At 47.4% G+C, this 25,472-nt stretch overlaps 1 protein-coding gene across 1 annotated transcript in view; it reads left to right on the plus strand.

Annotated features, from left to right (window-relative positions):
- The window catches only part of LOC308611523 (forkhead-associated domain-containing protein 1-like), a gene marked incomplete at its 3' end in the record, with an annotated part of 51,829 nt that extends 31,177 nt beyond the window's left edge, over window positions 1–20,652 (plus strand). The window contains exons 2-4 of the mRNA XM_081260263.1: window positions 16,678–16,802; window positions 19,717–19,812; window positions 20,236–20,652. Coding sequence (XP_081116389.1) covers window positions 16,678–16,802; window positions 19,717–19,812; window positions 20,236–20,652 — 638 coding nt within the window. The remainder of the gene's footprint in view (window positions 1–16,677; window positions 16,803–19,716; window positions 19,813–20,235) is intronic.
- Window positions 20,653–25,472: the final 4,820 nt, after the last annotated feature.

Here is a 25,472-nt window from a genome sequence, read left to right on the forward strand (position 1 = left end):
CGGGCCCTGCCTTTGCATCATATCAGGCAGTGCTGGGCCCACAGTGGATACTCCACCTGGTCTCAATTTTGATTTTCACTTTTCTCAGACCAGTTACAGTTCTGGAAAGGGGAGCCACAAGCAGATGATTGAGATAAAAGATCGTGTTGGAGCACAACTGTGACTGCAGTGCAGAGTGCTGCCTGGTGTGTGTGTGCAGCTAAGTCAGCTGCATCCACCCACAGATAAGTATGGAGCTCCACAGATATGTGCCAGGGTACTGTTCTGGGTTCTGGGGATAAAGCATGAAGCCCCGCTCTCCATGGGAAGGGTCCTTGCTTGAACAGTGTTTCCCAAAGTGGGTCCCGTGGCCTTGGGTGACCATAACCATGGTCATTTTGGACTGGCTACTTGCCCTGGATCTAATCAACTTGAAAGCCACCAGGGAGCCACGTGCACAGAGAAAGCTGGTCTGCAAGAGGAGACTCATGAAGCAGAGGTTCACGGAGAAAACAGTCCTTCATAGAAAGAGATAGTTCTGGGCTCTCCTTAGCCTGGCCTCACTCACTGTCCTATAGGATGCCCCAGGCTACTTTCAATAAAGTCCTATCTTATGCTTAAACGAGTTGCAGTGGGTTTCTGTTGCTTGATGCCAAATGTTCTGAGACGCCTTGGCTCTGGATGAACACGTGTGAGATGGGAAATCTAAACTAAACCCACAACTGTGGAGCAAAACTGAAAATGGGACACAGCTTTATCCCTGGAAATGGATGGATCAATCAAACCACAGGCCATAAATGGGCAGTACACGAAGAGCCCTTCTGAGGATTACTGGTCTCATTTGTTGCCTTAAGGGCCCTGGCCAGGCCCATTTAGCTCCTACGACAAATTGTACTGAGTATTTAAGTGTGGAGGTACAAAAGGACAGCCCCTGTTCTGTATGCAAGCACAGAGGGCGAGAGATGGGCTTTCAACTGGGGAGGACTTTGTTTTAATCCAAGCACTGCTGCTTCCTAGAAGGATGATCGTGAGCAAATAATTGGATCCCTCTGAGCCTTCCTCTCTACACCAGCAAAATGGAGTTTCCTAATTTTTTTTTTTTTTTTTTTTTTTTTTTGTGGTACTCAGGCCTCTCACTGTTGTGGTCTCTCCCGTTGTGGAGCACAGGCTCCAGATGCGCAGGTCCAGCAGCCATGGCTCATGGGACCAGCCGCTCCGTGTCATGTGGGATCCTCCCGGACCGGGGCACGAACCCGTGTCCCTGCATCGGCAGGCGGACTCCCAACCACTGCGCCACCAGTGAAGCCCCTGTATTTCCTCTTAATAACAACCACACTGGCGTTTAAGTGAGCCTGGCAAGGATTACAAATGCACACATAAAGATTACCAACTACCTTCCCCAGAGACGGACGAGGGAAGCTAAAGCTAAAACACCCCATGAGGGCTTCCCTGGTGGCGCAGTGGTTGAGAGTCCGCCTGCCGATGCAGGGGACACGGGTTCGTGCCCCGGTCCGGGAAGATCCCACGTGCCGCGGAGCGGCTGGGCCCGTGAGCCATGGTCGCTGAGCCTGCGCGTCCGGAGCCTGTGCTCCGCAATGGGAGAGGCCACAACTATGAGAGGCCCACGTACCGCAAAAAAAAAAACACAAAAAAACCCCGAAACAAAACAAAAAAAACACCCCATGGGTAGTCAGAGGAGAGGACCGTCACAGCTCATCCCCCTGTGCTGTGTGCCAGGCATGATCTGAGCACTTGTACACATGTTAACTTATTAAAATACTTTTAACAATCCTATCAGGTTGGGACTACCATCACCCCGCGTACAGACTGAACAAAAGGAAACAGAATATGGTGTCCTCCTTGTGTTCACAAAGCCCGTTAACTGGCAGAGACAGGACTTCAAGGCCACAGTCCAGCTCCCGAGTCCATGCCATGCTTTACAGCCTCCAACTTCTCACGCTCAATCCTAGAGCCTCCTGGGAAGGAGGAACCAGGCAACTAAAGACTGGGTTTGAATCAGACACCACGTCTGACCAGCCGCGTGATCCCGAGCAGGGGGCCTCGCCTCTCTGAGTCTCAACCTGGCTCCCTTGCAAAATGGGCACATTAATGGGAACGTCAGCCTTCAGCAACGCTGTGACGAGTATCAGTGTAGCATGTGTGAACGGGCTTTGTAAACTCTGGAGTGTTCTGTGAGGTATAAACTACCCTCTATTCTCATTAGAGGGAATTCATTTCATAACCTGCTCCCGGCTCTTGAACTTTGCTGTGCATCCAGTCAGTGCTGGATGATCTGGAACCAACAGCTGGTCTATTTATGGCTGAAAACCCACAGGTCATAGGAAGACAGCAGCACCGGAGCCCCTGGGTGGCCACAAAGATAAGGTTCGTGTCTCGAGGACCGATGACATGGTGGTCACTGAAGGAACAGGCCCCTCCTGCCCCTTCCACTAGTTACAACTGAAAACCTTGGTTTCCCCAACACCCCGATCCAATGTCAACCCGACTCTTTGCCCAACGTTGGAGAAGTACCGGCGTGTCCTGCAGGCCTGGCTGGCCCCCTCTGACTGTGTGTTGCCTCCTTCCACAGATCAGTGCCCTACAGCAAGGCTACAATCAGGTGCTGTGCCAGACCCTGTCTGAGAGAAAATTAGAAGTCACCTCCCTGAAGCACGAGGTTGAGAACTTAAGGAGGGAGACCGCCATCACGTCAGGTGAGGCCCTTCTGCCTTCAGGCCCCAGAGCTTCTGCCCTCCCCCTGCAGACATCACCAGTCAACCAGCACACCTGTGCCCTTGACCTGGGTGCAGCCTCAGGGATCACCCATGTCGGTGCATTAGAGTTCTCCCTCAGTGGAGGTTTCTTGCCACCCAGTTCCGAGGGCAGGGCCAGGTAAATATTTGAGAGAATGGTATCTCTTGGCTACAAGGTCTCCTGAGCACTGGCCCCACCAGGGAGAACACAGGTCGCCTTGTGGCTTGGGTGGTTCCACAAAGCAGCCTGAGTGCAAACTAGAGCGTGGACAAAATGGGGTCACTCCTTTAAGGCACCCATTGTCTCACCCATTTCAGCCGAGTGCACTTGGGCCCAAGGGAAACCATTTTCTAATTTGATCAGAGGTGGTTCCCTGATAAAGGGCTTGGGTTGGGAGAGGGGCAGCCAACGCACAGCTGTGACTGAGCTTTGATTCCCTGGATTCCTTCATTGCTTCAACATGTTTCTTGAGCTCCTTCTAGGAGTCAGGCCCCATTCCAGGCTCCGGGGAGGGAGAGCCAAGCAAGACAGTCAGATTCCTGTACTCACAGATTCGGGAGGGGGTGACAGACAATAAAAGTAAATGGATGAATAAACAAGCCTACTTCAGAGAGCAGTGGTGCTGTGGAGAAAATAAACTGTGTGTCGTGGTGTCCAGCGCTTCAAGGGGGGAGGCCAAGGGGGACCAGCTTAGTGGGTGTGCAACCATGGAACTCAGGTGGGACTTGAACCCGTGGGCTGGGACTCGAACCCAGTCAGAACCCACTATCTTTTAATCGAGATCACTCATCTGGCCTCGGGTCTTAATAAAGCTCATGTTCTTTATGTCTCATCGCAGAAAGAATCCAGTGAGAGACAAAGTAAGAAGTGGATTTCTTTAGAGAGAAACACACTCCACAGACAGAGTGTGGGCCATCTCAGAAGGCTAGAGGCCCCCAAATATGGGGCGGTTAGTTTTTATGGGCTGGGTAATTTTATAGGCTAATGAGTGGGAGGATTGGGACAACTCTAATATTTTGGGAAAGGGGCGGGGATTTCCAGGAATTGGGCCAACACCCACTTTTTTTTTTTTTTTTTTTTTTTCTGTACGTGGGCCTCTCGCTGTTGTGGCCTCTCCCGTTGCGGAGCACAGGCTCTGGACGCGCAAGCTCAGCGGCCATGGCTCACGGGCCCAGCTGCTCCGCGGCATGTGGGATCTTCCCGTACCAGGGCACTAACCCGTGTCCCCTGCATCGGCAGGCGGACTCTCCACCACCGCGCCACCAGGGAAGCCCCACCACCCACTTTTTGACCTTTATGGTCAGCCTCGGAACAGTCCTGGTGCTGGTGCGTGTGTCATTTTGCTAATGTATTACAAGAAGCCTGTAATGAGGCTCCAGTTCCCCAGGAAGTCGAATCTTACGCCCCCTGGGACCTAGCCGATTCTAACCAGTTTATGTTGTATCCTCCACGGCTATGTCCTTCTTTTAGAGAGGACCTGTTTCAGGTGGGCAAGGACAAGCCAAGGGCAAGCGAGTCTGCGTGGAGTGAACAGGGGATTGTGGGGCTGGGCAGGGTCGGGGGTCTGGGTTTTTATTGCAAGGGTGTTGGGAATCCAGTGGAGTTTTTTAAGCAGAAACTGACATGTCTAGAGACCTGAAGAGGATGGGACCGCTCACAGACGAGGGGAGGGAAAGAAGCAGGTGACAGGGCGGAGGCAGTGAGCCTCGGAGGGGCACATCACTCTGAAAGCAGCCAGCGCGTAGCAGGAAACATGCCCACAGCTGTAGAAGGCAGGCATAGCATTGAGTCGCACGTGAATCCCCATCTCTGTATGAATCTGTGCTTTTCTTCTGCCTCACTCTGCAACTTAATCACACCCAGCCCCACCCCCTGCTACCCCCAGGTCTCTGCTTATGCTCCTCCCTCACTTGGGATGTCCTCAGATATTTTCTGAGCACCTCCCCCAGGCTAGGTGCTGTTCTGGGCACCAGGAATGGAAGGATGAACTCGCTGGTCCTCACCTTCCTCCCGTATGTCGGCCAGTGAAACCTCATCCAAGCATCAAGCCTGTCTCAGATCCCACCTTCTCCGATCAGGGAGTCGGACAGACCTGGGTTGGGATAACGCTTGAGATGGGCTGGACCCACTCAAAGTGTGGCAAGCCCCAGAGGGATTTCCAAGTAACTGAACTGTGTCCTGGAGGCAAAGCTCATTTTTTTTTTTTTTTTTTTTTCTTTTTGCGGTATGTGGGCCTCTCACTGCTGTGGCCTCTCCCGTTGCAGAGCACAGGCTCCGGACGCGCAGGCTCAGCGGCCATGGCTCACGGGCCCAGCCGCTCCGCGGCATGTGGGATCCTCCCAGACCGGGGCACGAACCCGTATCCCCTGCATCGGCAGGCGGACTCTCAACCACTGCGCCACCAGGGAGGCCCAAAGCTCATTTTTAAAATGAAATTCTGGAGCATTTTGTGCTTTATTTCATAGACATTCTTGATTGATACCTACCACTAAAACTGGGCCTGATGTTCTTTCAAGAAAAGAACTGTAGGAGATAACCCAATACCACTGCATTTATGCACCCTTCTTCCCACTTTTATTCAAAATGATAGTACAATGCAAGAGGGAAGAGATATGGGGAGATATGTATATGCATAACTGATTCACTTGGTTATAAAGCAGAAACTAACACACCATTGTAAAGCAATTATACTCCAATAAAGATGTTTTAAAAAAATGATACTACAGTAATGGAGGAGTTATCTATTGCTGCATAACAAGTTACCCCAAAATGTAATGGATAAAACCCCAACCAATATTTATGATCTCACCCAGTATCTGTAGTTCAGGAATTTGAGCGGGGGGTGACTTAGTTCTCATGAGTTGCAGTCAAGATGTCGGCTGGGGCATAAGTCATGTCATCTAAAGCCTCGGGGGGAGCCGGAGGATCCCCCTTCAGAATGGCTGCTCATGTGGCTATTGGCTGGAGGCCTTAGTCCCTCAGCACACATGCTTCTCTCTAGGGCTGCTTGAGTGTCCTCACGACACAGCAGTTGGCTTCCCCCGGAGTGAGTGATTCGAGAGAGAGCAAAGAGGAGGCCACAGTGTATTTTATGACCCAGCCTGGGAGGAAACATTCCATCATTTCCACAGTATCATATTGGTTACCCATGGCAGCCCTATTCAGGGTGGGAGGGGCTACACAGGGCATGAATTCTAGGTGGTAGGGATCATTGGGGCCATTTTGGAAGCTGGCTGCCGAGAAAAATAATAGGCGCCCTGTAACAAACATAATTTAGCCACTTTGAGTTCTTGGGACATACTGCATCATTTGACCCTTACAATAACTCTGTGTGGGACAGACAGTGGGAGGTGAAATAACTTGTCCAAGACCACCAAGCTAATAAGTGGTAGAGAGGGGTCCAAACTCAGAGGACTGTGAAAACCAACCACCCCATCAATAGCGTCCAGCAGTGCCCTCTGCCACACGCCCGTCTCCTGGCCTCTGGAGAACAATTCCTGGACCTTCCCTGTGCTGGGCCTTTGTTCCCCAGGCCCATGGTGTGGCCTCTCCTCCCAGCTTTGCCTGGCCTGTGCCCACAAGGGGCCCCCAAAGGCTTCTCCTCTCGCTGGTGCTGACTGCCCCTCATTCTCACTGAAGCCTCAAACCCTGTTCCGTGGACTTTGCTCTCATTCCCATTCCTGCTCTGGGACCCTTGGAAAAAGCCTCCCCAGTTCTAGGAGGGCACCGGTGGTGGGCCAGACTTGGAAGGTCTTGTCCAAACGTTGGCTGACAGCCATGGTGTTGCCAATAATCCTTCCTGCCTCTTTGACCTCCATGAGTCTTTTGTTTTGGTTTGGTTTGGTTCTTTTACAGAGATGGTGTCATCTTTGCAAAGAGACGTGTTAGTAAAGGATGGTCAAGTTCAACAACTACAACAGGAGGTGAATCAACTGAAAAGTGAGAACAAAGAAAAGGATCACCAGCTCGAAGCCCTCAGCTCCAGAGTGAGTGTCGGGTCATCAGCAAATTGTAGCTGCGAAAAGCAGACACAGTGGAGTCACATGACACATGGTGGTGAGATGAGGCCAGTGCCCAAGGACACAGGGAGGGTAGCTGCTGGGCAGGTGGCCAACTTCTCTGAAGCCTTTCAAAGGACAGTGTGTATGTGGCTCAGAAGAAGCATAATATATTTTCAAATCCAGCAAACATTTTCTAACCCCTATTATAAATGAGTTTGTTTAATCCCAGCAACAAACCCACCTATGAGCATATACTGCCAGTACAAAGTTTAACATTAAACAGAATACGATCTATCTGTGAGCAAGGATGACCACACGGCTGCATCATGGTCCCAGCACCGCTGGTTCTCATAATTGTCTTCAAAGCAGAATATCTGAAGATCCAGATGCAAACACGCAGACTCTCATTTCTTCCTTAGACTTTAGTGTGTAGAATGTCTCTATGGAAGATGAACGTGGTAGGCAAGCAAAGAGCTTTTTACATGTAACTGACTATTTGCAACTTTTGCCTTCAATGCTAACTTTAGAATCCTGACTCTATAGGATAAGATTTCTCAGTATTTGTATGATGTGCCTGTTTCTGTGAGTCAAGGTAAAACCTCAAAGCTTTCATCTCAGGTGGCAACTCAGAGATTCCCAGAGGCTACCCGATAGCTAGGTCTGCATGGGGGTGGGGTGAGAACAGATCTTGAGGTTCCAAGGAAAAGGCACAATAAGTAACACCTGGTACGTAGTACCATACCCAGTTTGGAGCTGGTGAAAGGCACTGCACGAGCTTTGGGATCAGACAGACCAGGGTCCAATCCCAGAGCTTTCTTTCACTGTAACTTATTTGGCCTCCATTTCCCCATCTGTGAAATGGGGATGACAAAATCGTTTTCTGAGAAGTGGGAGGCTGGTTTTAGTTGTGCTCTTCTGCCTCTGCCCTGGGTTGGCTGCCTGGCCAAGCCCTCTGCATTCGTTTCTCCCAAGCAGAGTGTCTTCCCAGGCATGTGCTATAGCTGTTTAATGTGGGGTGTGTGTGTGTGTGTGTGTGTGTGTGTTGGAGGCGGGAAGGGGATGCAGAGTTGGTGCTAAGTAGAAGGAATCTGCAAAGACAGCACCTGCTTGGCTCTTCTACCTCCTGAAGTGCATTTGGATGATTTATGTCCCCGTTTCCCCTTCCTTGTTGCCCTCGGAATGAGGTCCCTTCTCCTCTAGACTGTGCTGGCCAGTAGCACAAGGGCTCATCACCAACAAGGGTACTGCTCTTGTGAACATTTGAGAATCCTTTTTTTTTTAATGACATACATCATGTGTGTTAATTTTAGAAAAATAAGTAGATGACATTGAGAAGAAAAAATAAAAAGAGAGGAGAGGAAATGCTACCTTGAGAAATCAGTGTTAATATTTTCATGTATGTTCTTCCTGTCTTATTTCTATATATTGCCTAGAAATCAATCAATCAATCATTTTATAGTGAATTTATACTATGCACCTTTTTAAAATTTTTAAATACTTACTATTTTCCCGTGCTAATAAATCAGCGCTCTTATCATTCGTCTTAAATGCTACATACTTTCTCCTGGATGTACCCAGTGTTATAAAGTGGTCTGCTGTTCTAAACAACACTTGGGTTGTTTCCTCATTTTATTTTTATTCCACGGTTACTGACAATTCTGTGAAGAGCATCCTTGAAACTACAGATTTACTTATTTTTCCAGTCATTGTCCTTAAGGTACATTCCTAAAGTGGGAATTGCTGGGTCAAAAGAAGGCACATCCATCCTTATGCACTTAATGCCTGTTGCCAAGCCGCCCTCGGGCAAGACAGCTCCGTTTTCCCCTCCACACCAGTCGGGGCAGTTGTGTCTTTGAGATGCAACCTGCACAAAAGCCCTAAGATGGACCCCAGCTCTCTGGCTCGGCCCCCTGCACCCTCACCGGTCACAGCGTGAAAACATCCCAATTCCTGCACCCTAAGTACCCAGACTCTACAAAGCTGGATTTCCCCTGCAGTGAAGTTTGCTGGCTTTTGAAGAGGAATATAGACGCTCTATTCCTCAGAACTCATGAGAGGGGTGAACTGGGAATGACTGCAGGATCCCGTGCTCCCATCACACAAATGGTCTCGTCTCTCAGAATTCAGAGGTGTGATTGGGTTATACAGCAGGAAACACTCCTGGGCGTGAACACAGGTACTTGGGACCCCCAGCCAAGCCCCCGTGGCCTTGTCGATTTTATGCACAGTGCTCAGTGCTGAAAGAAGAGTTACAGAAGGAAGATGCCCAGAAGGAGAACTGGGAAGCCCAAGAGAAAGAGTTAAAACTCTGCAAAACCGTGTGTTGAACCTCCTGACCCCTAGGTGTCCACTGAAAGCCTAGATTGTGGCCTTGAGGGTTTTGGAGGGGTTCCTTGGCCCATTAGCTAGCACAAGCTCTGGGGCTTTCTGGGTGTTTGTCTGTTAATGTAGTCTCCTAATGCTTTGATTTGCTAGCCTCAAAGAGATGGGTGAAAAGACCATGGAAAACACACTCTCCCCAGATTTTCTGGGCAGTTGGCTCAAGGCCCCTCATCAGGTTTCCCCTGGGGAAAGGGACGGGAGGTGGCCACCATATGCTGCTAGAAATTCACCGTGGTCCCTACCCCTGGACTTGTGATGCCCAGACTTTCATGATCCACTGTCACAAGTTTTATCACAGCCCTGAGCACTGTTATTAACACAACTCTTCTTGAAGTATTTTTGCTTAAATACATTCAATTTTACAACAATTCATAAAAACAAAGTAAAAAGCAAATGTATCACTGGCCTTGTATGGAAGGTGAACATAAAAATCAATACAGTGAAAAGATGACCACTCAATGTAAATGTTCACCCCCTGTACTGGCCCGAACCCTCGTGCACATCACCAGGCATACGTTTTCCATCCGGTGCGAAGGACGGTGCCTGGGACGGGGGGAAGAGACGTGTGTTCTTCTCTCTGTCAGGAGCACGCTTCTCTGCCTCAAATGAGAAAAAAGAAAAATGTCATTGTTCTTTGCTTCCAAACTGTGCCCATTGTGTCTTCCAAACAGCCCTTATTTAGATTGAACTCAAAAATATACCCCAAGGAAAGAGATTCTAATGAGTGGATAGGTATCTTGTACTGTTTAATCCAGGATCCATGCTGATCTTCAAAAGAAACTCAAATTTTCCCTCACCCAGCCCTTTCATTGCATCCGTTGAAAGAAAGTCTACTTTGCCTCAAAGATGTGGAATTGTCCCCCAAGGGAAGGAATGAAGCGAATCCCAGACTCGGTTTCTGCCTTAATGAACCGGATGAAATGAGTTCTGAAGTTGACTTCCCTGTTGTTGGAACTCTTTCAGCAAATCCATGACATGGAAAAAGAAATGAGGAAGCTCAGGGTGGAGCTGAAAAGGAGCAGTACCGAGCAGAGCCTGATCTCTATGACGCTGCGGGAAAAGAGCAAGGTATGGCAGGGACAGGTCGGCCTGGGAACCACTCTGGGGCCAGCACTCCACCTGCATCATCTCTGTTCATCCTCACAATGACCCCATGCGGTCTATACTGGTATTCACCCCACTTTACAGTCGGGAAAACTGAGGCTCACAGAGGTGAAGGAAGTTATCCAAGTTCACTTGCATAAAGTAGTTGTGGCAGAACTTGAATCCAGGTCTGCCTGACTGCAAAGCTCCTGTGTGTAACCACTACCCTAGACTGCCTTCAAATCTTAATTGTGAAATTATCTAAGAAAGAATTGATCCATTAAATCAAGTTTGCCAATGATGTTGTTCCAACTTAAATTCTCATATTGAGTTTTTTTGTCTTTTTGTTCCATCATTGAGAATGTTTTTAAAAATCTCAACATGTGTGTTTCTTCTTTTAATATGAACGATTTTTGCTTTATACATTTTGAGGCTGTGTTACTAGGTGCATATGAATTTAGAATCCTAACACTTCCTGTAGAGCAAAACTTTAGATCATCATGAAATGTCCCTTTTCATCTCTAGTAGTGTTTCTCCCTTAACGTCTCCTTTGTCATTTAGCTTCATCACTGGCTTTCTGTTGGTTAGAGTTTTCATACCATATCTTTTTCCTATGTTCTCTGTCAATTTTTGTCTTAAGGTTTAGACATATGCCTTCAAATAACGTATCATTTTTACAAAATCCAGTTTGACAATCTTTGACTTTTAGTCCATTTATATTAGGTAATTACTCATGTACTGGGGTTTAAATCTACCTTCTTGCTCAATACCAGTTGTACCATCTGTGTTATGTTCCTTTCTCTCATTTCTTGCCTCTTTCTGAGTGGATGGTTTTCTCTTATTCCACTTTCCCCCTCTATTAGCTTGGAAATATTTCATTTTTTTACTATTCTCTTAGTAATAGTAAGACAATAGCATTCATCCTTGACTCACCAAAATCACACATTAATTAAGTTTTTCACTCTTCTACTATTCCCTTTGTAGTCATCCTGGAGACTACAATATGCATTCTTTTTTTTTTTTTTTTTTTTGCGCTACGCGGGCCTCTCACTGTTGTGGCCTCTCCCGTTGCGGAGCACAGGCTCTGGATGCACAGGCTCAGCGGCCATGGCTCACGGGCCAAGCCGCTCCGCGGCATGTGGGATCCTCCCGGACCGGAACACGAATCCATGTCCCCTGCATCGGCAGGTGGACTCTCAACCACTGCGCCACCAGGGAAGCCCTGCATTCTTAACTTACCAAGTGGCAATAGTAGATGATAATTATGCCCTTCTCCTTGACAGTGCAATGAGTTTCAAACACCTTAACTTCACTTACCCCCTCCAGATTTATAAGCCATTGCTGTCATTTTCTAAACTCCTATTGATACTTAAAACCCCACAAGACATTATTAGTGTTTTTCTATAGTCAGTATCATATCCACACATTACCCTTACTGTTGCTTGTCTTTTCTGCATCTCTGATCACCCACCTAGGTTCATTTTTCTTGTGTCTGAAGAATACCCTTTAATGTTTTCCCTCATTGTGGCTCTGCTGATGACAAATTCTCACATGTGCCTGTGTGTCTGCCTGGAGATGTATATTTTACCTTCACTCTTAAAACACATTTGACTGCGTATTGAATTCTACAATGGCAATTCTTTTCTTTCAGCACATTAGATATGTCACTATTGTCTTGTGGCTCCTATTATTTCTATTTAGATGTCATCTGTAAGCCTAACTGTTGTACCTTTGCATAATCTGTCTTTTTCTCCAGTTGCTTTTAAGATTGTCTTTTCCCTTGATTTCCAGCAGTTTTATTATGGTTTATCTAGGTGTGGATTCAGTTTTATTTACCTCGTTCAGAGTTTGTAGGGGCTTCTTGAATTCCTGGCTTGGTGTTTTGACTTAGTTCAGGAGCTTGGGCTCTGTACCACACAGGCAGTGGAGAGCTCCTAAGGCTTCTGAACAAGTGACTGATGCAATGACATTTGTGGACAGTAATCAGGGTGACAATGATCGTTACAATTTCTCACGTACTAGGCGTTCCCTTGAACATTTCATCTCTTCATCTTCACAACAGCGCTGTGATCTAGAAATCATCCTCTCCATTTTACAGATGAGAAAGTCAAGGCTACTAGTTACTAGTAAAATAACTAGCCCAATGGCACAGTCGGTTTTGTCTGACTCCAGGTTCGTCTGACTTCAGTGACGCTGGCGTAGCAAACAGCCACATGCTATTGTTTACACTGAAATTAATGAAAATTAATTAAAATTATTTATTCAGTTCCTCCGTCACACCAGCCCCATTTCGAGTGCTCGATCCCCAGATGTGGCTGGTGGCTGCCGTATTAGACAACACAGCCTCGCTCAGAGTACCTGTACCGCTGGAGAAATTTCTGTTGGACAGAGCTGCCTTACAGCTGGGTAACTCTCAGAGTACCGTTAAGATTGCACTGGAAGAATCTAAACTCGAGGCGAGGAGGCCAGTTGTCACAGTCCAGCTTGCATGTGAGAGGGACTGGAGGACAGGCGTGAGATGACCGAGTGTGAGAGAGGGAGCAGGGCGGCCGCTGAAGGTGACTCTGAGGCTTGGGGACGGGAACGGGGGCTGTTCATGCAGAACACAGGCAGGGGCAGAGTCCAAGGCTGGACTTGGCTTTTGTAGCACATGAAACAGGCTGCTGACATAGAAGTCCGAGCATGTTTAGACCTGGGAGAAAACTAAGGCCCAGAGAGCTTAGATGACTTTTCCAAGGTAACGGAGCTGGGTAGAGGCTCTTCCACTGGACCACACTACTCAGAAGAAAGCTCTTAAGGGCTTTTCTGGGTCTTTTATTAGATCCCTGTGATCCCCCTCTTCAGATCCCTAAAAAAACAGCCTGTGAATTTGTTTCAGCACAAAAACTTTCCATTTATTTACGAGAGTTTGCCTCATTTCCTGTTAGTGCCAGGGCCCAGGGCTCAGCAGGTGCATCCAAGAATTGAGCAGCTGCGAGGCCTACACTGGCCAGCCAAGGGTAGCGTGGAGCACTCCCAAGCTTACCGTGCGTTGACTGTTACCTAAGCAAGGGGGGAAAAGTAGGCAAGCTTCTCCACTTTAAATGCCTTCGTTTGCAGGCTGCAATTCTTAATAGACATTGCTTTAGCAAGCCTCCATAGAGGTTACCACCAGTGAGTGTGCTCAAAGTGGTAATGACAAACAGTTATGATAATAAACCCAATCATAACATTTCCAAGTACCCATCACGAGTTATTAGAACGAGACTGTACGGCGGACATTCCCGTCCACCTTTCCTAGGTTACAACAGTACTTAACACACTCACAGAGCCCTTAAGCACTATTCCAAACATTGAATGCCCACAATAACTCTATGCAGTGATACTAGTATCATCATCCCCATTTGACAGATGAGGGCACTGAGTCACGGAGCAGTGAAATAACTTTCCGAGTGTCGTACAGCTTGTTAGGGACCGAGCTGGGATGGGAGTGTGCGGTAGAACATAGCTGAGCCCCGGGTGCAGAGCTCATCCCTTTCCCGTAGGGGGCAACTCCCTGTGAGTTTGCCTCCACCCTGTGCATGCCTGTGACCCCGGCTGCTGGTCTGCAGCTGTCACTACCCCTCAGGGACTCCCCCACTGCCAATAGCACCCCCCAAGAAGAGTTTCCCCAGAGGGCATGATGATCACATTAGCAGCAAGCCCTCGGTTTCATCATCCTTTCAGGTGGAAGAGAAGCTTCGGGAGGATTCCAGAAGGAAATTGCTTCAACTGCAAGAAATGAGGAACAGAGCAAACCTCATTAAAGCCAATTTGAAAAGGGCAGTAGGTCAGGTAGGCGTGCTGCAGAGCCCCTTCACGGGCCTGTGCTCTCCACGGAATCCCACACCCAAGTGGCCGGCAGGGATGAATGAGGAGGAAGAGGCCTGCCTTAGTTCACCCGCTTATTTTCTATACCAAGAAGTGTCTAGAAAGAACTAGAGCTGAGATTCTATCTAGATCTAGAGTCTGAGCTCTTAACCACGATGCTCTACTACTTCGCTATTAGTTACTATGCTAAGCATCGTTTTTCTGTGTTTTGAAGAAAGTTTCGTGAACCTTTGTCCCGCCCCCAAAGGTAGTGGAAATGACTCCTGCGTTAGTCCTGTCCCCCATCAGCTGCAGTTCCCCTTCCCCTCATTTCAGATGAAGATCAACAGTTCTCGGGAAACTGAGCAGTATCTGGCAGAGAAGGAGAAGCTGACCGAGGAAAGGCTACAGCAAGAGGAGAAGCTGAAAGCCAGAGTCAAGCGGCTAATGGCAGAGAAATCGGTAAGGTGGTCCCCGTCCTTCTCTTTACTACTGGAAACTGATGAAATGGGCTTTCCTATGAGAAACAGAGGGCACGTACTTAGATGGAGGAATCTCAGCAACTCCTTGTTGGGAGCTAAATTAATTAAAGAGGGTGAATGATGTAGGAGGAATTAACATGAAGCTTGAATCCTAAAACTCAGAGATCAACTTGAAGATCAACTTGAAGAGGCAAGCTTATTGAAATGTCTAAAAATGGTACTTTGTTTATATACCGCAGCTGATTTTATTGATACAAATCCCAGTCGTTACTGCGGGTCCTGGTTTGTGTCTAAGTGTGTGCAAGACCAACCAATAGTATTTCAGTCTTTTGCTTTCTCTTCATGTATATCAGGGGAAACACATGGCCAAAACGGCTACTTACTTTTCCAGAAACCAGCCAATTACAGGATAGTTAACAGTGGCACCTCTCAACTCAAAGGTGTCCACAGATCATATGCGGATGTTGTTGAAATGCAGATTCTGACTCAGCAGGTCTCGGGTGGGGGGAGCCTGGGATTCTGCATTTCTGAACAGCTCCCAGCTGGTACCGATAGCACAGCTCTGCAGACTACATTTTCAGCCACAAAGTCTTAGAAGGAGGTTTTCCCCAAGTTGGCCGATAAGAACCACCTGGGGCTTCTCTGGTGGCAGAGTAGTTGAGAGTCCGCCTGCCGATGCAGGGGACACGGGTTCATGCCTCGGTCCGGGAGGATCCCACATGCCGCGGAGCGGCTGGGCCTGTGAGCCATGGCCACTGAGCCTGCGTGTCCGGAGCCTGTGCTCCGCAACGGGAGAGGCCACAAGAGTGAGAGGCCCGAGTAACGCAAAAAAAAAAAAAAAAAAAAAAAAAGGCCGCTCCAGGGACTTCCCTGGCGGTCCAGTTGTTAAGACTCTGTGCTTCCGCTGCAGGGGGCACGGTTTCGATCCCTGGTCAGGGAACTAAGATCCCACATGCCGCATGGTGCCGGCAAAAAAAAAAAAGCCCCTCCAGGAGCAAATCTGATGTGATTGTTCAGAGATGAGACCAGAATGACAACAAGTGGAAACCCCAGCTTAGAAGAGCATTAGAAGAACAAGAGAAAGAAAACGTGGGGAGGGAACACAGGGGGGATCTCTTATTTACAGTGATGCTAAGTCGGTAGGAAAGTTGGAAATCTTCCTAGATGTGACTTTGTATTCAAAATGAAATTTTGAAATTCCTTCTCTGCTGAAGCCCTGTAATAATATTTTCCAAGGTACTGAGTAAGTGACAGGGTTTCTGCTAATCCATGATTTGTTCATGTTTCTTCAAATACAAGAGAGGGAGGTTGTGATCACTGATAAAGCTGCTGTCCTCACCATTCTGGCCACAGGAGCAGTCCTTCAGTGATCTAGGGGCCAAGTGCAAAGCGTCCCGACATGAGGATGTCATTCAGTGTCAGAAAAAGGCTTTATCTGAGCTTCGTGCACGAATTAAAGAACTTGAGAAGGCCTGCTTGTCAAGTAAGTTTCCTCCTGCCTAGTCACCCCTCTGTGCTGAGAACCATGGGCCCCAGACTTGAGGGTTCACTTTAGGGACTAACCAATTTGCCAGGACCACCATCTTCTATCCCCATCATTTCATAACTAAAAAAACATACTTATAAAAAAAAGATGGGCAGGAAAAAAATAGATGTGTAGGCATGAGCTCAGAGTCAAGAGCAGGCCTTGATATTAAATAAACAGGATTTCATGAAAAACTCAGAACCTTGTCCTTCTTTTTCTTATTTCACTGTGGCCCAGTGGAAACTCTTTCATAGACGGATGCTGTGCAAGGACCAACCTTGGGGAACTTCCCAGGATAAATACCCTGTTTAGAGGGCATAGGGCTTTCAAGAAGCCAAGCTTGCTGCTGGGTGGAGCCCTGGGCTAGGACACAGAAGCCTGGGTTCAAGTCCATCCTCACACCTGTGGCCGAAGGTTCCCCCTCAGTGCCCCAGCCCTGGGAGGCTGCAGCCTCATATGAGCTGTGTGGCCTTGGACAAGTCATTTCACCTCTCTGGGCCTCGATGCCTCACCTGCCAAGGGAGGATGGTGAGCTAATTAGTACTGGCCTGTGGTAAGTGTCCAGTAAATAGCAGCTGTGACTTTTACATGCAGTAACTTCTTCCTGAGCCTTTCTTTTGAGTGTAAATTATTTCTTTTATAGATCACAAGGACCACATGGATGGATCATTTCTAGACTTAAAGACCCTCGGGATGGAAAAACATGTTCGGAAAATATTGGATGCAAAACCTGACTTGCCAACTTTTTTAAGAGTAGAGATCGGAACGGTAACCAAAGAAACTTTGTCTCTGCATTGACTGACACGTGGGGAGGGTGGGCATGAGGACAGACACTAGCCGTGTGCCCTGGCACCACTGTATACATCATTGGTTTGAGGCCAGATCCTCCCTGATGGGCTAACACCTGTATGGACTGGTCGGTGCCTGGCCGTACCAGTGATCCAATGTTTGAATAGAAAGGCGGTTTCCCATCGTGTACAGCATGATATAACATTGCAATGATGCTGGCCAGGTCAATCTCTGGGCCCTCCTTTTCACATCACATGTTATATTCTGCAGAAAAGATTCAACAAGCTAATGTAAAACATTATGCCATGAACTTGCCTAACATTTGCTTTTTGCTATAAACTGAAAAACATGAACACATAAAGGGCAGCAGAAGGGAGCCATGATGATTAAGAAGACACAAGTTCTAGAATCAGAGACCTGTGTCCTAATCCCAGCTCTGCAAGCTCTGTGACCTTGGGCAGCCTCCTAACCTTTCTGGGACTTCAATTTCCCAGCTGTAAAATGATGATGGAAAAATTAAAGGAGATCATTATGTAAAGTGCTTATCCCAGTGCCTAGCTCATAGCGAGCACTTTAATAGATGATAGTTATTATTGTCAAACAGTATTTAAAGAGTATTATCCAAGAAAACCTTCCTTTCTTAGGGAGCATAGTTTGTGTTTTCCAGGATTTTCAGAAGTACTTTGATTGTTAGGTTGAAAGTGCCCTGTATCCTAAATGGATGTTTGATCGGGTGTTTGATTGACACATGACAATGGACAGCTCTGATCAGCGTGGCTTGCTGCGGCAGCTGGTCTAAACCAGCTTTTGGAAAACATAATAAAGCCATCCTCTCTGTACCAGCATTTTCTCCTACAATTTTTCTAGACATTTGCTCACACGTCTAGAGATGTGAGTCTTCAGAAATGTGTTGGTTTTCCTGATAAAATTGAACCTTCCTTCTCTGAGGTTGGGAGTAGAGGGACCGTCTCCAGGTGGGGAGCTCAGCTGGATCTCACGTCCTGATGGTCCTGCTTCCAAGATTGACCTTCCCCTTGGCAACAAGCCCTCATCCCACCACTGACACCACAGAGCAGGAAACCTCCCAACTCTCAATCCTCCAAGGTTGGCAGTAATTAAAGGAAAGAGCAGGAGGAAGAATAGCTGACATCTGTGAACTGCTTACTGTGTGCCAGGCGTTGAGCTCAGCCGGCTCCATGCCTTATGTCATTTAACCATCGTAGCAGCCTTGTGTCATAGTTACTATTATTGTCCCCATTTAACAGATAAGAAAAAGTAAGGCTTCAGGAGGTCAAGTACCTCACCCAAGGTCACAGAATAATGATTGAAGACACACCAGGGGTGTGTCCCTGGTGGTGTGTCTGCTAGCCTGCAGAGACTGGGTGGGGACTGTGTGCTTGGATCCTGTAGCCCAGGCTCTTCCTTAGTGACCCTCCCCTCAGGAAAAGAGGGGGCGTCTGGAGAGGTACAGAGGATGCAGCTCAGGGTAGCTGAAGACACTGAGCAGCATCTCAGGTTCTTTTTGCAGCAGATCTGCCCGGTTTATTGTCATCTTCAGATACCCTCTTTTATTCTCATCTCCATAGATACATAGACAAATATGTCCACTCTTATCTATCACAGTCACTTTGGGGGCCATTATAGTTTTTTAGTTGTTTTGTTTTTAATCTCAGAGGTTTTCAGGGTAGTGCCAACAAATGCTAGGGCTAAGAGGTGCTCATGGCAAGCATTAAAAGCCAATTTATTTTTTAAGGAGGCTTATTATGGTTATTTGTAGTCGTTCAGATCGGGTAACCTATTCAGACTGGTGGCCATTCCATGCAGTCATTTGGCCTTCCAGCAGCCAGCTGGCTGGTTGGGGTCTTAGGGAGATGCAGCTGCAAACACTATCTGCATTGTCTCTGGAAAGGTTCTGAAGGGATGCCCACCCACCAGGTTCCAGAGCTAGGAGAAGGTTGGGCCGAATTTTGTGAGGGTATGGTTTCTGCTGCACAGAAATGAGATTCCTTTAATAAAAAGGAGGGAGGCTATTATCCACTTAACCTTCATTCTTTCATTCAACAAACATGCCCACTATGCACCACTCGTTGCCAGGTGCCATGCTGGGCACAAGGAGGGAGATAGTGAGCAAAAGCCGCATGGTCTCCATTTTTCTGGAGCTTGTCTTCTCAACATCAGCGGTACTGATTTTTTGAGCCAGTTAACTCTTTGTTTGGGAGACTGCCCTATGCATCATGGGGTGTTTAGCAGCATCCTTGTCCTCTACCCACTAGACGCCAGCAGCAATTATGACAACCACAAATGTGTCCAGGCATTGCTAAATGTCCTGGAGGGGGTAGGGTGGCCAGAGTCACCCCTGGTTGAGAACCACTGGCCTAAAGGGAAGATAGACGAGACGGTGGCCAAAGAACGGCACAAGTGATGCATCATTTCAAAGGCAGTCATGCTCTGAAGTGGTAGGAACACAGTCATAAAGAAAGCAGTTCACAGAGTCAGAATGGATTTAAAACCAACTCTCTTGGCATGGACACATATACACACACACGCTACCAAAGGTAAAATAGATAGCTAGTGGGAAGCAGCTGCATAGCACAGGGAGAGCAGGTCGGTGCTGTGTGTCTACCTAGTGGGGTGGGATAGGGAGGGTGGGAGGGAGACGCAAGAGGCAGGGGATATGGGGATATATGGATACGTATAGGTGATTCACTTTTTGATACAGCAGAAACGACCATACACCATTGTATAGCAATTATACTCCAATAAAGATGATATAAAAAATCAACTCTCTCAAGTTATTCTTTCCAGCTCTTCCATTATTCCTTGGGTTATTCTTCTGGATGTAGAAAATCATAATGGAATGCCAAGTGAGTTTTTTTCTTTTGTTTTATTTCAGCCTCAAAATGGCCTTTCCAGCCCAGGGTCCATCATGGCCACTGAGAAGTTAGGGAAAATGGATGTGGCTGACGCTTTAGATCTTAGTGAAAAGCTGGTAGGTATACCCAGCATCAGTCCCCTCCTGTCCAAACCTGTGTGCCCTGCAGATAGTTTAAAACCAACGCCACATACATGTTTAGTTGTTACAGTAGCTCCACGAGACCCATCTCCTATCCCAGCATGGGCTGGAAATTGCAGAGCCCAATTCCTTGGAAGACTGGGTAGTAAGAATGAATGTTTATGTCTGTGGTCATTCCCCCTCCACCCCTCCCCCCAATTCTCAAAAAGGCATAGTGTAAATGGATGCGGGGGAAAATGAAAGTCCTACTAAAAACCCCAAATGCACTCATTTGCAAAGCATGTGTTTCTTCTCTGCAACTGCAGAAAATGAATGAAACAGAATTAGATGTTTGCCTCCTCAAAGTGGCCACCAGCGGTCTTGGGCCAGGCCTCTTACCTGTGAAACGCTTTCTCGTAGTACTTGGATATGAGCAAAACCCTCGGGACTATGATGAACATCAAAGATATGTCAGGTCACGTGTCCATGAAACACCTCTCCCCAAAAGAGAGGGAGAGAGTCTACCAGCTTCGACAAAGAGACCTGTACCTGGTGTTTGATAAGATCACCCTACTCAAGAACCAGCTGCAGAGAAAAGAAGAGCTTTTGAGACGATACGAGAAGGACATTGAACGGCTCAAGTATGGCCCGTGTCCCCGGCAAAAGGCCCAGGCCTCCATTCTCCAGGCTAAACCTCGGTGCAGCTGCAGACCCGTAGGGACCAGGACAAGAGGACAGAGGCCTGGGTGTGGAGTGGGGAGGCGGGATGGTGACTCAGGGCCTGATGGACCCAAGTCTCTGGGCAAGAAAGCAGCAGTTAAAGTACCCTACTGTTAAGGAATAAGGTGCACCTTTTGTAAATGTGTCTGATGTTTCACCATGTGTGTGCTTTTCGTAATTCCATCCTATTTTCAGTGGTATCCGTTCCCCCACCCTCTCTGGGAAATTGGGAGGGGCTGGTAGCATAACCGTTGCCCCCTTCGTGCTGCACGTCCACAGCCAATGGGCTATTTATTCTGCCCTCTAGTCCCCACATCTTCAGCCTTCCCCCCACTTGTAAGGAAACCGTGAAGCCAGGCATATATGGAAGTGTTCTGAGGATCTCCCAGGTCGGGAGCATTGGTGGTGAGTGAGAAAGCTGAGGAGAAAAGAGACTTTGTCTCTCCTGTGTGCTCAGGCAGAGCAAAGTGTCGGTTCAGATGTACCAGTCACAGGTGGCAAAGCTGAAGGACGACATCTCCAAAGAGGCCGAAGAAAAGGCGCTGCTGAAGGAGGCCCTGGCGCACATGGAAGAGCGGCTGCACCAGGATAAGAGGGTCACCAGGGCAATCAGGCAGCAGAAGGTGAGAGGTCCCTGCTCGGAGCAGAGCCTCTGAGGCTGCCCCTCAGCTCCCTTTAGAAACAGCCAACTGAGGTCCCAGTGGGATCCAGGCAGCACAGAATGCATTCGCTCATTGCAAAGAAAGGTGGCAGAATAGCTTTAACGTTAGGCAGACTTAGGTTTAGACTCTTGTTCTGCCATTTACTGTGTGACTTCAGGCAGCTTTTTTTTAACATCTTTATTGGAGTATAATTGCTTTTCAGTGTGGTGTTCGTTTCTGCTGTATAACAAAGTGAATCAGCTATATGCATACATATATCCTCACATCCCTCCCTCTTGTGTCTCCCTCACACCCTCCTTATCCCACCCCTCTAGATGGTCGCAAAGCACGGAGCTGATCTCCCTGTGCCATGCGGCCGCTTCCCACTAGCTCTCTATTATTCTGTATTTGGTAGTGTATCTATGTCCATGCCACTCTCTCACTTCGTCCCAGCTTACCCTTCCCCCTCCCCATGTCCTCAAGTCCATTCTCTACATCTGTGTCTTTATTCCTGGCATGCCCCTAGGTTCATCAGAACATTTTTTTTTTTTAGATTCTATATATATATGTCAGCTTAACCTCTCTGAGACTCATAGTCTAGCTTGCCTCTATTTTTTTAAACTTTCTTTTTTTTTAAGTTAATTTTTATTTTATATTGGAGTATAGTTGATTTACAGTGTTGTGTTAGTTTCAGGTGTACAGCAAAGTGATTCAGTTATACATATACATATATCTATTCTTTTTCAGATTCTTTTCCCATATAAGTTATTTCAGAATATTGAGTAGAGTTCCCTGTGCTATACAGTAGGTCCTTGTTGATTACATATTTTATATATAATAGTGTGTATATGTTAATCCCAAACTCCTAATTTATCCCTCCCCACCACATTTCCACTTTGGTAACCATAAGTTTGTTTTCAAAGTCTGTGAGTCTGTTTCTGTTTTGTAAATAAGCTCATTTGTATAATTTTTTTTTAGATTCCACATATAAGTGATATCATATGATACTTGTCTTTGTCTGACTTATACTTCACATAGTATGATAGTCTCTAGGTCCATCCATGTTGCTGCAAATGGCATTACTTCATTCTTTTTTATGGCTGAGTAGTATTCCACTGTATATTTGTACCACATCTTCTTTATCCACTCCTCCATCGACATTTAGGCTGCTTCCATGTCCTGGCTGTTGTGAACAGTGCTTTGTGAGACTCATAGTCTAGCTCGTCTGTATTTTTTTAACTTTTGATAATTCGTGTATTTTATCTTGTTCTTTCTATCCAGATAACTATTTCTTCTACCAGTTTTATTGAGACATAATTGACACACAGCACTGTACTGAGCTTAAGGGTGTCCAGCATCATGATCTGACTTCCCTGCCTCCTGAAATGATGACCACAATTGGTTGAGTGAACAGCCCGAGTGTTTTTAAAGGCGGCGATTCTGATTTTCATTGTTCTGCCAGATGCCAGGGATACACCGAGGAATAAACTCTCTGAGAATAAAGATTTGGGTTTGCTCTTCTGAGTAGCCAGAATAGTACGCCAGTCTTTCTGACTTGGGGCTGTGTATTTGTACACGCATGCTTGCGTGTATGTGTGTACATGTGAGTATGTGCTGTGTGTTGGCATGTGTGTGTATTTGTATGTGTGTGTTTTTTGCCTGCATGAGCTCTAAGGAGGCCAAGGTCATAGAAGGGTGCCCTTCTCCTCAACCAGGAGGTGATGGTCAGATAGTTCCTTGCAGAAGCCTGCCCTCCATCCTGCGAACCTTCCAGGCAACAGGTTTCCAGACAGCAGGCTCTCTGACTTAGAGCCCCAGAAATGAAAAGTGGCTGTCCTGCTCTGAGGGAGCCTGGATGCGGTGTTTCCAGTGCTCACTGCTGTGAATTAAACATCACAGGCCTTAGTCTGTGTGTGACATGGGGCTGCCTCAGCAGAGAACAGTTTCCTTTCACACCAAGCAATGCCAGGGAGAGCTGGGCCAGTGACAGAGTTGTGACTTTCCCTTTGATGTGCCCTCTGGAGAGCTCACCCCTCCCCGAAGTGCCCACCCCCGCCCCCAGGGCTTGGCAGACTAGGCCCCAAAGCAGAGACACCAGACCACAGAATGGGACAGAGAAGGGCCCCAAAAAAGCCATTGTCATGTACTGAAAACCTGAGGATTTACATAATCAGGCTTCACATGCATTATTCATGGGCTGCCTCCTTCATATACAATGCAAGGGACGTGCCAGCCTGTTTGTCAGGAAGAAAACAATAATACATTTTAAAGTTTTGCTGGATCCTAAAGGGCACTTGTATACATCTGTCTTGGCATCCGTTCCTTCCAGGGAGTATATCTTCGTTGTCTTTAAGCAGAAATGAACAGAAAGCAGAATTCCTCTTTTCTAAGTTTTACACTTAGTATTTTCACAAGGAGCCTTAGTTTTTTAGCCTCCTGTATAAAACTTTGAAACTCTTCACCTATTCACAGAGGTGGCAAGGTTGAAGCACTGAGATGAAATTACACATCTTAAGCTTCAGAATTGCCCCCCCCAAAAAAAATGGAGTTTGTAGTTTTAATGTTTGACCATCTCTTCACCAAGCAGACCTTTCAAGAATCAAAAGTCCTATTTCCACACTAATATCTTTGGCTGTGAAAATGAGACTTGGTATAAGATGCTGGGCCTTCACAGCGAACTGGGCCTGTGGCTCTGTCCATGTGGCAGAGGGACGGGAACCGCGGCCCAGGCCCTGCTCACTCGAATCCACTTCCCACATCCCTCGAGAAGCCGGCAGTGTCTCTCAGAGTTCAGAGGCCAGATTTGGAGTCAAACAAATAGGGGTCCAGCCCCACCACTGGCCCGAATGACCCTGAGTAAGTGGCTTGACCTCTGTATCGCAGGTTCCTCAACAAAAGCAACCAAAACTGTTAGCAAGGGGCCTACTCCGTGGGGCAGCGGGAGGGTTAAATGGCAAAATGCTTGCAGTGCCTGGTACATCACAAGCCCCGTTTCTAAGGGGGAAGAATAGGCAGCTCATGGATGGGTGGGGATTCCTCTATTTCTTTCAGGGAGCTTCCTGCCAGCTGACGCCTTCCCCGGTCCTCCCAAAGCCGCCAGCTCTTATGGGACACGCTCTTCTCTTTGGTGAATACGACTAGGGCCACGGCCAAGAAAGGACCCAGATACCTTTTGTGAATGGGCTAAGGCTGGGATTTTCAAGAGGAAATTTTTAAACGCACAGAAGTTGCCACTTGGGAAGCACGCAAGTCCTTTCTCAGGGCTTGAAGTGTAAGAAAGACTGAAGGGCACCGGCTGCTTCTGGCAGGAGAAGCCGCTCAGCTCTCCTGCCAATCAAATCTCCAGCCAATCAAGTCCTGGCTAGGACGCGTGACCACCACTTTGTCTTGTGGTCTCAGCCAGGAAAAGCCCCTAACCTTCCCTCTGCTTAATTAGCTCAGATCCCTCTTCTTTAAGACGAGAATAAAAATGGCACCTAGCTCGTAGCCTTCCCAATGGGAGCTTGTATACAAAAGCCTTAGCACATAGGACCACAAAGCATACATGCTCTCCTACCATCATCATTATCCTCACTATTCTCTTTAACTCACTATCTTCCAAGATTTCCTTGGGCCCAGGTATTCTCAAGATTCTGGCTTCCTCTGTGCCACTTGTGTGTTTTGTTTGTTTGTTTGTTTTTGCGGTACGCAGGCCTCTCACTGTTGTGGCCTCTCCCATTGTGGAGCACAGGCTCTGGACGCGCAGGCTCAGCGGCCATGTCTCACGGGCCCAGCCGCTCTGCGGCATGTGGCATCTTCCCGGACCGGGGCACGAACCCGTGTGCCCTGTGTCGGCAAGCGGACTCTCAACCACTGCGCCACCACGGAAGCCCGAACTGTATATTTTTAAATGGTTAAGATGGTAAATGTTATGCTATGTATATTTTACCATAATTAAAAATTAAAAATGTTAATTATTGGGGGAAAAAAAGCCGTTGGGGACTTTGTAATGGATGGCTCAGTCTGTTACCACTGGACCTACCATTCAATCTCAATATCGTTAAAAACAGGATGACCAGACATTATGTGCTCACTGTGTGATGCAGGATGGTTCACACAGTACCACCTATGAAGGCGTCTGGACAACAAAAAGACTTTGATCTCCTCAGACCTCTAGATCTAACTATTTGTTTACAGGAAACATGGGGAAAAGAGGAACAAGTTAACTGAAACCAAGAAGAAGTGATCAGCCAAATCCAGGATGTGAATGTTCTCCAGGACAAAAGACCCAGTTTCTCCAACAAATCAGTGGCTGGG

This window comes from Mesoplodon bidens (genome assembly GCF_964165515.1).
Source record: "Mesoplodon bidens genome assembly, contig: HAP1_SCAFFOLD_120, whole genome shotgun sequence".
Lineage (NCBI taxonomy): Eukaryota > Metazoa > Chordata > Mammalia > Artiodactyla > Ziphiidae > Mesoplodon > Mesoplodon bidens.